The sequence below is a fragment of the Quercus suber genome, unplaced genomic scaffold (assembly GCF_002906115.3).
Source record: "Quercus suber isolate HL8 unplaced genomic scaffold, Cork oak 2.0 scaffold_536, whole genome shotgun sequence".
NCBI lineage: Eukaryota > Viridiplantae > Streptophyta > Magnoliopsida > Fagales > Fagaceae > Quercus > Quercus suber.
Genome location: NW_027069984.1, coordinates 526,403 through 540,483, shown reverse-complemented (window position 1 = coordinate 540,483; position 14,081 = coordinate 526,403). Strand labels below are relative to the sequence as shown.

The 14,081-nt window shown below is 32.8% G+C and overlaps 1 protein-coding gene across 2 annotated transcripts; it reads right to left on the bottom strand.

Annotated features, from left to right (window-relative positions):
* Positions 1 to 1,741: 1,741 nt before the first annotated feature.
* Positions 1,742 to 12,011, bottom strand: LOC112040886 (uncharacterized). Of its 2 annotated transcripts, XM_065763997.1 has the most exons (8): positions 11,833 to 12,011; positions 9,405 to 9,474; positions 9,019 to 9,178; positions 8,024 to 8,105; positions 7,193 to 7,409; positions 5,048 to 5,112; positions 2,435 to 2,701; positions 1,742 to 2,218 (listed from the first exon to the last, which is right to left on the bottom strand). In XM_065763997.1, exons 1-7 carry the CDS (start codon positions 11,926 to 11,928, stop codon positions 2,447 to 2,449), a joined length of 945 nt encoding a protein of 314 aa, XP_065620069.1. In that variant the 5' UTR covers positions 11,929 to 12,011; the 3' UTR covers positions 1,742 to 2,218; positions 2,435 to 2,446. The 2 variants fall into 2 exon arrangements, with proteins under 2 accessions (XP_065620069.1, XP_065620070.1); XM_065763998.1 differs by lacking the exon at positions 11,833 to 12,011 and having other exon boundaries at positions 9,019 to 9,175; positions 9,405 to 9,480.
* Positions 12,012 to 14,081: the final 2,070 nt, after the last annotated feature.

Below are 14,081 nucleotides of genomic sequence, written 5' to 3'. Positions count from 1 at the left end.
AGTGGTGTGGAGCGGTCAGATCTGCGCCGAAGCTTGGTCCAGTGATGGCGCACGAGGTGAAGGCTTCCAGCGGTGCAGCATTGACAAAGATTGGGCTCGAGGGTCGATGGAGATGGTTTGGTGTCGCGATTGGAACAGGTCAACAGATGGTGATCTAAAGGCTGGACCGTCGTCATCGTGGTGTTGGATGGCGAAACTTGAAATCGCCGTTGGGTCCGCTGCTGGTGATGGAGGCTAACAGCGGCGCTGACTTCTTATGGGTCTGATCTGCCTGTGTGGATTATGGGTATTCCTGATAAGGGTTTTCTTTATGGCAGATGGTTTTTGTGTTGGTATTGTGGCTTGATGGGATGAGAAAACGAAATAGAAGAAAACGAGAACATTAATTCATGTTCTTGGTCAAAACTGTGGCGTTTAAGAGAGAAGAAAACAAGAACAAGAGCACTGATTGTCTGGGTTTACTCGTCGAAGCGGCAAGGCTGATTTCTGAGTTGGTGTTCTTGAATGTGTTAATTTTTAGTTTTTAATCATGTTTTTAATTTTTTTTTTATTTAGTTAAAATTAATAAATTAATTTTTTTAATTTAAACGCTGACGTGGTATTTTTTAATGTCAAAAAATATTTTTTATTATTAATTTAAGCCACGTGGCATTAATTTTTTATTATTTATTTTTACCGTTTGTCACGTCAGTTTTTTCTGTTGCTGATGTAACGGTAAGGACCAAAATGGAAAGCGTTTTTCAAGATAGGGACTAAAAATGGTAAAAATAAAATGTAAGGACTAAAATGAGAATCACTTAAAAATGTAGGGACTAAAAGTGGCTTTTCGCCTTTTTTATTTTACTCTTCTCCTATTGTGCCATGTAGACAGTTTTTTTCCTTCTGTTTTTTTTTTTTTTTTTTTTTTTTTTTGCTAACGTTTAAAACTTATCTCTTAAATACAATTATACAATTTTTGTTTTAGCAAAAAAAATTTCTAGTGTTTAGTTGGATAGAAAATACAAATAAACAGAAAACAACGTATTCTGTAGCCAACAGAAGACAAGCACAATACAACAGAAACCATTTTCCGCTTTTAATGAGCAAAAAAAAATTTAATATCATTTACTCATCAAATCACCACAAATAAATTTCATACCACATGTTTTCTAGCATAATTTCCAAGGTCACAAACAATGCAATTTAATTTTCCAACCAAAATTTACTCAAAAAAAAAAAATTCCAACCAAAAAAAAAAAAACGTTTTTAAGAAGATGATTCATTTTTTAAAAACATTTTGCCACGTCCATCAATTTACTGACCCTTCAGTCTCCTCCATCCCTTTCCTAGTTTCGGCTTTCCCATTGAGATATGGCTCAAGAAAATTATCAGGTACTAATAATTACTCTATGGCTGGACCCTTGAGCTGTCATAACTAAGAATTCCAGATTTTAGTAAATGACTGCATATCCACTTTCATTTCTCTCTCATCTCAAGACTACGATTTGTTTGTTTCGCTATAAAATATTTTTTGGGATTCATTCAATTTATATTCCATTCAGTGAAAAAAAAAAAAAAAATTTTTTTTGGAAAAACGTTTTCTATATTTTCTATGGTTTAATATGACAAAAAATTGAATAAACAAAAAAAAAAGGTTACAAAATTAAGAATAGAGATAACTTACAAATTACAATGTTGTTAAATTAGTAAGATTTCCAAGTTCCATCGGAAGCTCCCTTGATAATTCATTAACCCCAGCATTTGATAAAAATATTATTTTCTCACTTTTTTTCTAATAATAGTAATTGCAATTAATTAAGAATAATTGTACAACGATTTTGGATCACAGTTTAAGTATACAGGTATACACTCTCCTGCCATTATGAGGTGGAAAAATCAATACAAAGAATATAAAAATTCACAAACTAGAGAGTCCACAAAATAAAGTACTGACAAAACCAGAATTTATTCTCTCACCCGAGAAAGTTCTTGCCTCTCAAGCGTTCTTTTCCTCCAACTATTCCACATAATGCACGAAGGAGCCACATTCCACCCCTTATTCCAATATGAGTTTAGTTTTCTTCTTCGACATTGAAGCATATCAGTATGATACAATGTTCTCAGCATCGCCCATCCCACTCCAAACATCACAATGTTCTATAGTAAAACTTGAATGTATAAATAGCATTTGCTATCAATAGCAGGGATACTTTTGTTGCTTCTTCCACATCTTCAATTTCTGCATTAAACAATTATCAATTAAATAATTTCAAGTTAACCACTCTTGAACTAACGAGTACAACTGACATATGTAGCACTATTTTATCAAAAAAAGACATGTAGCCATATCATCAAACAAGTTGAGGGGTTTAAGCAAATAAAGGTTATGAAATTATTGACAAAAAAAATAATTTGCCTGTAAGCTATAATGCCATATGAACTTAAGAGTGCTTACCAAGATCAGCTTCTACCATGTAAATGCAGGTAACACATATGAAGGATATGCATCATATTTGGATGCAAGAGCTTGCACGGAAGATAAGTCTGCAGCTTCTCCAAAACCAACAAGTCCAAGTTCGTTTACATGGATCCCACCAGTGATAAAAGCTGACTGGATTCCAGCAGCATTTGCACCCTTGATGTCGTGATGGAGAGAGTCACCCACAGCAATAGAATCAGAAACATCCACATCAGCCATGGCCATAGCTGCTTCATAGATTATCTGAAACAGTTGTCACTTGGTATAAAACTAGACTCTGGGGAGCATAGAGGGAGGATGTATATCTAGTTGAAATAAATACAATGAAGCGAACAAGGGTTATATCACAAACACTATAGTCAAGAGAAAGACAGAGAGATCATGTCCCATCTTTCAGAGTGACAATTTATCAGGTTGAAGATCAAACATCTATACATATCACAACCAAATAATTGATAAAGCATGTAGGATTATTAGAAGAAATAGAAATAGCAGAACAAGATTCTTATATATATATATATATATAAGAATAGCTTATTGATAAGAGAATACTTCATGATCCTGGGTGCACCATAGTGCTCACCTTGTGGCTGACACCGTACCATAGTGATGAGTTTAGGGCCATAACAAGTTTCAAAGAATTATTTGATATGTGCTGTGTAAGAATGCTTATATGGATATGATTTTCAACCGAAGTTTTGATGAGAAGTTTCAAAAGATGATTTGGCAAAGTGTGTGAAAATTTCTTCAGATATAGGCGAATACTAGAAAGTAAAAACTGTTCCATTGACTTTTTATATTATGAGACACAGCTGATTGTTTGTAATAATAGTTGCAATTCATTAATCAACTTATATATGTCAAAATAATTATAAATTTGGTAAAAAAAAAATATCTATGAACAATATGATCTAACTTGAAATATTTGAAATTTTGAAAATTTCTTGCTTAGTTATTTGAAAGAGTATGTAATGCTAACATATTAAACTAGTTGCTAAACCATGCATACACAGAAAATTTTATTGAAAATAATTATGAATCATATGTATATAAATATATATATATATATATATATATATCAATCAATAAAATGCCAAATCAGAGAATTTGTGAAAATATGCAATGCAATTAAAATTTGTTTAGATAAGAGTAAATATAATTTAATTAGAATTTGTTTAGTGTTAGGTTGTTTTATTATAATTAAATAGTGACTTTTAATTGTTTTAACTAACAAAAACAACAAGCCTTAATCCCAAATTTTTGGGGATAGCTGTTGAGGAAATTAGTTAGGGTCAGGTATATGTATTCTTTTTCTCCATATTCTATCTAAAGTCATATTTTCTATTACTTCCTTAATTGATAAGTCCTTTTTAATTACTTTTACTAATGTTATTTTGGGTCATCATCTACCTTTTTCAATTCCCTCAACTTGGATTACTCACTCTCTTTTACTAATGCATTAATCACTCTCATTTGAACATGACCAAACTATCTCAAGCGACCCTCTCATCTTTTCATCGATAGGAGCTACCTCTATCTTTAAGCGAATTTCCAAATTTCAAATCTTGTGTATATTCATTTATCCATCTTAACATTCTCATTTCAGCTACACTCATTTTATGACTATGTTGTTTCTTAACAACCCATCATTTAGTACCATAGAGCATAACTAGTCATATAGCAATCTTATAAAATTTTCCCTTTAAGCTCTTATCTTATGATTCGCATCCTCTTCAATCTGTCCACCTCTATGAATTACTTATCCAAGATATCAAAAGCTCTCACTCTTTAGCATCTCTGGCCATCAAGTTTTACCATCCATTACTTTTACTACACTTACATTCCATGTACTTTGTTTTATTCCTACTAATTGAAAGCATTTAGATTCTAGAGTCTCTCCAAATTTCTAACTTGGCATTAACTCCACTCCTAATTTCATCTACTAAAACTTTATCGTCTGCAAAAAAAAAAAAAAAAAACATAAACCAAGGGACCTCTTGAATCGTAGTGAGCTCATCCAATTTAGACATGGAAAAAAAATCAAATTAACATATACACATACACAATATATTAAAAATACATATTTAGAGATATATCAATAAATAAAAATCCAAATCAAGAAAATTTGTAGAAAATATGCAACTTAACTAATTTTTAAATAGTTTTGAAAAGACCTAACGCAATTTAATCAAAATTTGTTTAGTGTTTAGTTGTTTTATTCAAATAAAAGAGTTCTAATTGGTTTTAACGAACATGTAACAAAAATTGAATTTAAACAAGATAAATTACAATTATGACATGGAAAGATAGGAGATTTAAAAGCCTATTTGGCAACAGAAGAAAGAGTCAACCAATAAGTCAAAAACTTCATTTTATTTATATTGTATAGATTATATCATAAGCAAAGGATGAGACAAGGAACTACACATTGCAAGCTCAGTTATCAACAGCACCTGTTTATACTTGCATGCTACCTAGAACAAGGGTGTCACTGTCTGGGTGCACATGAGCACACAACGTGATAAAGTACATGATGCTTTCTTTTTATTGGTAAATGATGATGACAAAGAGAATATGTGATGAGATCACCTTATCAGGCTTCCCCATCCATTTCACTTCACCACCAAGCTTTTCATATTTGGCCGCCAGTGTACCTATTAATATTAAATCACCAAACGGTAAACCCAATAGATCCAAAAGCTATAAGACAAATAAATTACAAAAAATTGATTTACCAAAAAGGAAGACAAAAACATCATAGAAATTCAATATTTGGTTCAACTGACCAGAATTTAGTAGTAATAGACCGTATGACCGAAATCGACCTTTTTTTTTTTTTGATAGGTGTGACCCAAGTCAACCTTTAATAGTAATTCAAAAAATTCACAAAAGACTTGATTCTGATGTAACTAAATAAATTTCACAAAGAGCTAAACTGCTGGACTAAATATGGAATTCTAAGAAGCACTAAGAGCAATAAGCACTATAAGTTGTTGAGAGACATTAAAGATCACTGAACATAGATTTTATAAAAGTCCAATTCAGCTAGTGCAAACCAAAGCAGGCCGTGAATGCTTCAAAGAAACTCCATTTGCGAACAAAATGCTTCAAAGAGTTTTGGTGGGGCTATGGTTCCGACAGAAAGTGTGATGGAGGAAAAGTATGACCTGATGCCTATCATCAGACCCTTATTGAAGCATTGTGTAGGTAAAGGTAAGACCATTTTCCACTGGCTGGATAACTGGCATCTGGGCCTTTGTGCCTAATATATAGTCATAGGGTCACATATGATGCTGGAAGCAGCTTAAATGCAAATGTAGCTAGTGTAATATAAAATGAAAAACTGGGTTTGGTTGCATGCATAACTTACCAATAAAAAAAAAAATAAATAAATAAAAAAAAAAACCTGGGTACAGCCACAAGTTAGATCAGTTGAGCTAGTTGGGAAAAAAAAAGTCAGCTACACACAGTCAATTCATTAGTGAAGATTGTGTTTCTAGGCTGCATATAAGATAGGAACACAATTGCAGAAACCTGGGAAACTATTAGGCAAAAGCTACTTCTTGTTGACCGGTGGAACATTGTTTGATTTCCAAAAGCTATTCCAAAGTTTGCTTTTAAAAGCTGCTTCACCATTAAGAACAGGACTAACAAGGGACAGATTAGCCTAATGGGGTTACTCTGGAGATATGTTATATCTTGATTGCTCCTTTTGTTGGAGATTGTGGCTAGCAGTACTTGTGAAATGCTTAATCAACAGGCAAGCTCAAATCTGGGAAGAGGAATTTAAGTGGGTAATGAGTAAATTGAAAGGAATTAGTTTGTCATTTTGATGAAATTGGCCAATGCATTAGAGGTGAGAACAGTTATATAAATGAGCAATAAGGGCGTTCAAGAAACTAAAGAATGATCCTTNTACTAACAAGGGACAGATTAGCCTAATGGGGTTACTCTGGAGATATGTTATATCTTGATTGCTCCTTTTGTTGGAGATTGTGGCTAGCAGTACTTGTGAAATGCTTAATCAACAGGCAAGCTCAAATCTGGGAAGAGGAATTTAAGTGGGTAATGAGTAAATTGAAAGGAATTAGTTTGTCATTTTGATGAAATTGGCCAATGCATTAGAGGTGAGAACAGTTATATAAATGAGCAATAAGGGCGTTCAAGAAACTAAAGAATGATCCTTGTGGACAATTTACACAAGAAAGCTTCAATAAAAATTATCCTGATTATGACTCCGTAAAAGAAACTAAATAAATTATTTTAAGGCATTAAGCAATGTAATTCAAAAGGCTTCGATGAAAAGGTAATGGTTAGTATGCTTGGAGTATAATGTGGGCTACACTTGCTAGTATTAATGCTTCAACTCAACACTTCCCTTGTATTCTTTCCAAAGTTCACACCCCCCAAAAAAATTAGTATGCAACTCTAAATGAGGCATCAACCACAATAAAATAAGAGACCATCAGTTGGACCTAAGATGTAGAACTTTCCCCTTTTCTATTTGCAAGATTTAAATCTAAGACATACTCCAACCCTACTCGACTAATTACAAAAGATTGTAGCTATAATACATGTGGCTAACCCTAACCAAACTGTCCAGGGTCCATAATCAACCCTATAAAATTTGGGACTAAGTTTTGGCTGTTGTTATTGTGGCTGTAATGTATTTTAATTATTACATTGTAGATACTGTACCCAAAAGAGTCAAAAGACTAAATTAAACATTTTTACCAGGCATTACACACAAAGCTCTCGCCTCCACAGTCACAAAATCGGGATTAGCCACCACCATTGGAATTCTTTTAGCAGAACAATGCTCCAATGTTTTCTCAAGGTCCTCAAGTTTCATGGGAATTGCAGTGCCAGAAGGAGTCCCCATGGCTTCAGTGCCATGCACCAAAACAAATTCAGCCTCTCCAACATCCTCTACAACTTGTAAGTCTAGGCCCTACAACAAGAGTTTGGATGCCAGATCATTTTATCAAATGTTCGTCAGCATACTTCAAGAGAAATTCTCATGAATAAATATGATTGCTAAGCACAGTGATTCTTCATGCAAATCTCTTTCCCAGGTTTTGTTTATCACCCAAGTGAACCCCATAAAAAAACTTGGCTCAGTGAAATGACAAAAGTAAGAAGAGAATAGGTGACAATAAGATTTTATGATGAGTTTTACCAATTCCATAAACTTCTACTTAATGCCTAAGTTTAGTTGGACAATGCCTGAGAATGAGAGAAAAGAGATCATCCTGAGTAATCAGCCTGCTTTATTCAGACTTTTAAACAGGAATCTAGTAATACCCAGTTCCAAGAGACCATAGATTTCTTTTATGTAAGTAGTAAAAGATTTATAACCTTATAAATCATAGATCGTTCTCAACAAACTGCCTCCCTGCAGAGGGTACACTCAATAAAACCAGTGATTCAAGAATAGTGAGTTTTGATAGCGTGTTGGTCATGTTAATAACATAAATCAAAAGGATGGAAAGAGAGAAGAAGGGTTCCAATAAAAGCAAAGGAACAAAAAACATATGGATATAAACAACTGCACATAGAGCATACCTCAAGAGATATAGCACCCCGGTCACTCCATGTCATATGGATGCAAGATCTTCCAAGAGCTGCAAACCAAGCATCATCTCTCCTATTTAAAGAAACTTCCATGAAACAATAAGCCATAATAACTCAAGTATACATTAGTTACAAAAAGGCATAATACAACATAATGTGGATAAGTAAACAAGTAGACCAAGAAGATACAATCATGTACATAGAAGACCATCAAATGCACGAACAAGAAGCGTTTTGATTTAAGTTGTAGATATTGCAAGAAAATAAAGGATTGAAGCTGAGAAAAATAGACATACTGCAGTTACTCAAATTAGAGTTGCACATGATCTAATACAAACAAATTCAATTCAATTCTGTCCCATGTAGACTAAGAAATCTTATGTTCACTAGATCAGTTATTTATCTCCAGTCATCAACAACAACTAGCTGAGGGAAACTCATTCATTTACAAAGAATGTTATTGTCCAACAAAGCTGCATAGATTTTAAAATTGTTGTAAGGCTCTACATGACTCTTTGCATCACTTAAGTGTCTATGCAAGCGCCTGGCTCACCTTTGACAGCTCTGAAATAGACACAATTTAATATAGGTATCATGTTTAACCTTAATAAAGAAAGCATCATAACCACATATAAACTATTCATGCCTGAAGCCTCCAGTTAATATAAATGCTAATGGAAAATGAAGAAATAACAAACCTGTACAATATATTTGAAAAACATAATTACATGAATGTTTGCAAATATTTATAAACTATGGATGAAATAAAAATCAAGCCAAATCACAAAATAAATAAGTTTCTACAAATGTTACAGATGCATGCATACAAGTTAAATGGAGTTTATCAATATTACTTGATCAACTGCAAAGAGTTAATTGGACTGACCAGTTCATCATGAAAACAGCAAAGAAAATGGAATGAAACTTGAAAGCATCAGTGATTAGGGTAACTAGTCATAGAAGATATGTGGGATATCGTGGTTAACCTTTGCAAGTATTGATGTGTTAATTCTCCACTGGTAATAGCTCCTACAAAGAGAGAGGGATCAAAACCAAGGCCCTTCATCTTTTCCATAGTGGTTGATGCACGTCTTGAGGAGTTACTTATAATCACCATCTTGCTTCCAGTCATTGCTAACTTTTCTACTATCAGACAAAACAAACATAAACTATATCACATCAGAAACAATTATGGTCTCAACTACAAACAGCTGACCCAAATCCAAATAGAGGAGATGAAAACATTGCCAAGAGCCTCATAGATCAACTGATTAGCATCTCAAGGTTTTCCAACAAAGACATCTAAGGTTCAAATCCCCCCAACCCCAACTATTGAACAAAAATAAAGAGAGAGAGAGAGATGAAAACATACAAGTTAAAATTGCACCAGGATAAGGTTTTTTGCCATCGTGAAGTACTCCAAATTGATCTAAGAACCATGCCTGCACACATATTACCAAAATGCTAAAAGCATCTTATATTTGTGTATTTGACATCAACACATAGTCACATACATATGAATATATCACAATACACAAAAACAATCCTAAATATACACACATACAAATATGCTTGTTTATGTGTACGTACCAACATGAATGATCATTGGAAGAGGAATAGCTGAGAGTAGTAACTCTGAAAATTCTCAAAAGAAGTCAGTTCCCCAGGAAAGGAGGGAAGGGTTATCAATTGTAACTTTGCAGGATTATGTGGATGTTGCTCTAAGAAGTAGCAAGATTGGTTGTGATTGTAGGGAAAGGTCTTATAACCCGGGATCATGTGTTGGATAAATTGTTATTTGAGTTGTGTTTTATTTGAATTTTGGCTAAGTTATCTGTGTGCTCGTCTTTAGGAATAGTGATAGGTATTATCAGTTTGTTTTCAAATGTAATTGTTATCATCAGCTTGTAACTCCTCTTGTATTTAAGAGGTAAGATGAATAATAAAATCAAGGAGAATTAAACCCAAAAAAGGTCTATTTTTCTCTCAACCTTTAGAAGATTGGCCATCTCAAACTGACTACACTATAAATTTATTTTCTAGTTCACATCAGAAGGCACAAGTGGTTACTAACGACGGCACTAAAAGGGGCTACAGTAAGAGAACTACCTCTTACTCTAGACCCATTGTTGAAATGAGTGCACTGGTATGGAACTTCAGGGTTCTAAATGACCCTGTGAAGCAGAAAAGGAGGTGAAATGTACTGTTGGTAGGAGTTTGTCATTAGACTTTTAGAAACAAAGGTAAAACTAGTTAAAACCCTCAAAATAAAGAAAGCTATCGTTTTTTTGGGGGGGGATAAGTAATGAAAATTTTATTCTAAGTCCAAAAAAGGAGCTACCCATGTATACAGGAAGTACACAGCAGGGGACCAAACTAATCAAATACACAAATTACAAGCATCAATCAAATCATAAACAAAAAACTAGAATGACTTCCTATGATAGACATCCAATCCAATAGTGTTCTAAAGAAAAAAAAATTTTAAGTTGGCTACTGTCCTTTCAAAGTCCTCAAAGAAAGCTATTATTCCTGGTTGAATTTTCCATTTCTCCTATGGCTTGCATGATTTGGATAGGATCTGGTTGTGTTGGAGTACTCACTTGGTACAGGTCAAGGTCATCTATCACAAGGATAAACTATTGCATTGAGAGGTTTATGTTTAGGCTTGCCAATGGTGGTTTGGCACATTTGTTTAGGCTAGTAATCATGATTTGGTAAGAAGAACTATCTAGAAGGATATGGAGCATATCAAAACCTGGTTGGGGATAGACTATGAAACACGACACTTCATTTGGGGTGCCGTACCTTATGTTGGACACACGGCATGCTTGGGAAACTTTTGCATGTGTGTCCCAACCATGTCCTTTAAAAAATAAAAAATAAAATTTAAAATTGCGGGACATGGTAACAAGAGGAATCAAATTCCCTTTCATCTTTCACAAAACAAAGAGAGCATTCATGCTCAAATAGTAATAGTGCATTTGAAAATGAATAAATATTCTTATTCTTGGTTTGTATTCTTTTTTCTTTCCTTTCTTCTTCTTTTTTTCTTTTTTTTTCTTTTTGGGTTTTTGAAATGGTTAGAAATCTCCTATTCACTACTCGAACCCTTCCCCTCCCCCTTAACCCCTAGCACTAGTTTGTATTCTAATTTTAAACAAGCAAAAATCCTTTAATAGTCATGAATTCACTTTATTATCCATTATTTCTCTTTAAACAATATATATTTACCATTATATGACAAACAAATGCTTAAAAATATATAGAAAATATAAATAAAAATATATTTAATAATTATTTAATAAATGTGCCCCGCCATACCCATGTCCTATTTTTTCAAAAAATACCATACCCATATCCGTGAACGTGCTTCCTAGGGGACAGATCATGTCTTCTAATTAAGGATTTTAATGTTGTTAAGAGCCCCTATGGGAAAAATCAGTAGGAGAAAGCCTAAATTATTTCAAAAAAGAGTGCAGCTTTCATTTCCAAGAAATTGGACAGAGTTTTAGACAACACTACACTGCTTGGTTTGTAAACAATAATCAAGCAAAGTGGAATTCATAATGCCTAGAATATCTAATCATAGTCCCATTCTCTTTTAGTAAACTCAACTTTGGCACCATATGGATTGGGAATGCAATGGATTCCCCCTAATAGCTTTTATAAACTAAGCTTGGCTTCACCCAATACACAGTCAAATGCTTGCTTTTTTTCTTAACAATTTTGTATATTGTAAAATGCTAAAAATTGTGTAATTTGTGTTTTCAAATAATATTGGGTTTAGTTTGGGTTACCTTGAAACGACGCGTTTCGGCTAGGTGTTGAAGGCCGGTGAAGGTCTGAAAGAGCTGAGCCTCTTTGGACGGAACAGAGCATCTGGCTGCCATCATTCTTTCTTTCTTCTTCTTCTTTTCTCAGTCTCTGTATCTACTGTTTATCTACTCTTAAATAAGAGGCAAGCCATTGATAAAAATGTTCACTATTCTATATTATATTACATTGAGAGAATCTAGGTTTTTTTTTTTTTTTTTTTGGGTGTAAATAGAGATTAAATCCAAATTGAATAAGATATTAAAGATACTAAAAATATTATACAATTTTTTTTTTTTTAGAAAAAAATATTTTAAAACTGACTTACAAAATATTTGCAAATTCATCTTCACAGTATATTTTTTTTAGAATTACCCTACAATACATACTATATGTTATTCATCCTACTTTAATAATATAATAATAAATAAATATTAATTTTGGTTTTTTATAAGTAATGCATTAGTTTATAAGACTTTTTTTTTAAGGTTCGGTTTATAAGATATGTGTAATAAAATCTATAATGTCTTTAACATTATTCTAAATATATTTTAAATATAAATTTGTTGGTTTGAAAATTGAATTATTTAAATATAAGCTATCAAATTATTGGTAATATAAATAATTCATTTCTTAATAAAAAGTAGGGTAATTGCACTTTCCTTCAATTTCTTTAGTTATGGAATAATTGTAATGTCCATCTGAATTTCAAAACTATACAATTTCAAAGCCATACCTACTAGTCTTAATAAGTACATATAATCTACTAAATCTGGTGTCATTAGAATTTATATCAAATTTAAATAAAAATCGATTTTTTGGGGGGAAAAATACATGACTAAAATTATGGCATCCTAAAGACTGAATTTTTAGTTGCCAATGCTGTTTAGCAAGCTCAGAAAGTTCATTCTCCTTTTCATAATAATAAAATGGTAAACTTCATAACTCTTAACGCTAGTTCCATCCTGGCCAGGCAACAAAAACTGATGATTGAGGAGAATACCTATTGTGCGAGGCGCAAATGAGGCCAATGGGCTCGTTCGGGCGCCGTACACCTATAGTTAAGAAGGAAATTCTTTTATCTTGTGTATAAAATATAATTTGATGGTTATAAATTACAATAAGAAAAGTGGATTTGAATTCTAAATGTTGATGCCAATTGAGCAATAAATCTCCTAACTATGGATATTCTTGTTGGACAATATAAGGACATTATTATCAAGCGTGTCTTTTTTACTTCTTCCTTTAAGTTGCGCTTGAATACTTGAATTTGAATTTGAATTTGAATTTGAAATGCCTTAATTTCAAATCCATAAAAATTAAAATATGCCACATGGATTTCTAAAATTCTATGGGGTTAGAAATTATTTTAAATTCAACGATTTTAAGGTGGATTTGTCAAATTCAGATATTTGACTCTTTGTAAACTATTCAAACAAGGTATTTGAATTTTAATCATCCAAATCCAAATCCATGTGCCTAGATCCTACCATCCAAACACACCGCTACTCTATAGGTCCAATCTAATCTGCTAGTATTTATCCATTGCTTGGTCCAGACACATTCATCAATTTTTAGGGTAATTTCTATTACACACAATGTGTAACACACACACAAACACAACACAGTGTATGTAACATTGTAACAAGTAACAACCATTGCCCTTTCTTTTAATTCATGGGCTATATGGGCAATGGTCCACATGAACCAAGTTAATCCCTCCCTTTTTTTCGATAGTGGTAATGGAAAGTGAATCACTTTCTTCATAGTAAAAAAAAAAATCCTTCTTTTGACATTACTTTTCAGTTTTCATTACCTATTTCTAATTTTTACTATAATCTTACCACCATGCATTTTATAGAACAGAAAACTATAAATAAATAAATAATTCATATTTACATAACCCTCAAGTCAAACACACATTTTCTCTACCAAATAGGCTCTAATTATATTTATCCAAAAAAAAAAAATATGCAAGGTACTAATAGCTTTCCCAAAAAGGAAAAATCTGGGAGTTCTGTGGTTTGTACTTTGAACCTCACATAGCAAAATAAATGAGATTCTCTTTAATAATACTTGTTAAATACATTATTCCCTCCTCCCCTCAAAAGAGAATATAACAACTTGTAGATTGTTCTGAAGAAATACATTGAAAATTTTCAAAGTGATATAGCTTAACTAAGCTGAATCACTCAGTTGGTTCCTTAATTGGCTTCCCTCTCTCTCTTAGCTT

Excerpts from the sequence above, each read along its gene's own strand:
- LOC112040886 (XM_065763997.1), bottom strand. The coding sequence starts at position 11,928 with ATGATGGCAGCCAGATGCTCTGTTCCGTCCAAAGAGGCTCAGCTCTTT. Across the intron at positions 8,106-9,018 it reads ACACATCAATACTTGCAAAG|GAGAGATGATGCTTGGTTTG; the intron begins GTTAACCACGAT and ends TTCTTTAAATAG. Across the intron at positions 5,113-7,192 it reads AGCTTTGTGTGTAATGCCTG|GTACACTGGCGGCCAAATAT; the intron begins GTAAAAATGTTT and ends TAATATTAATAG.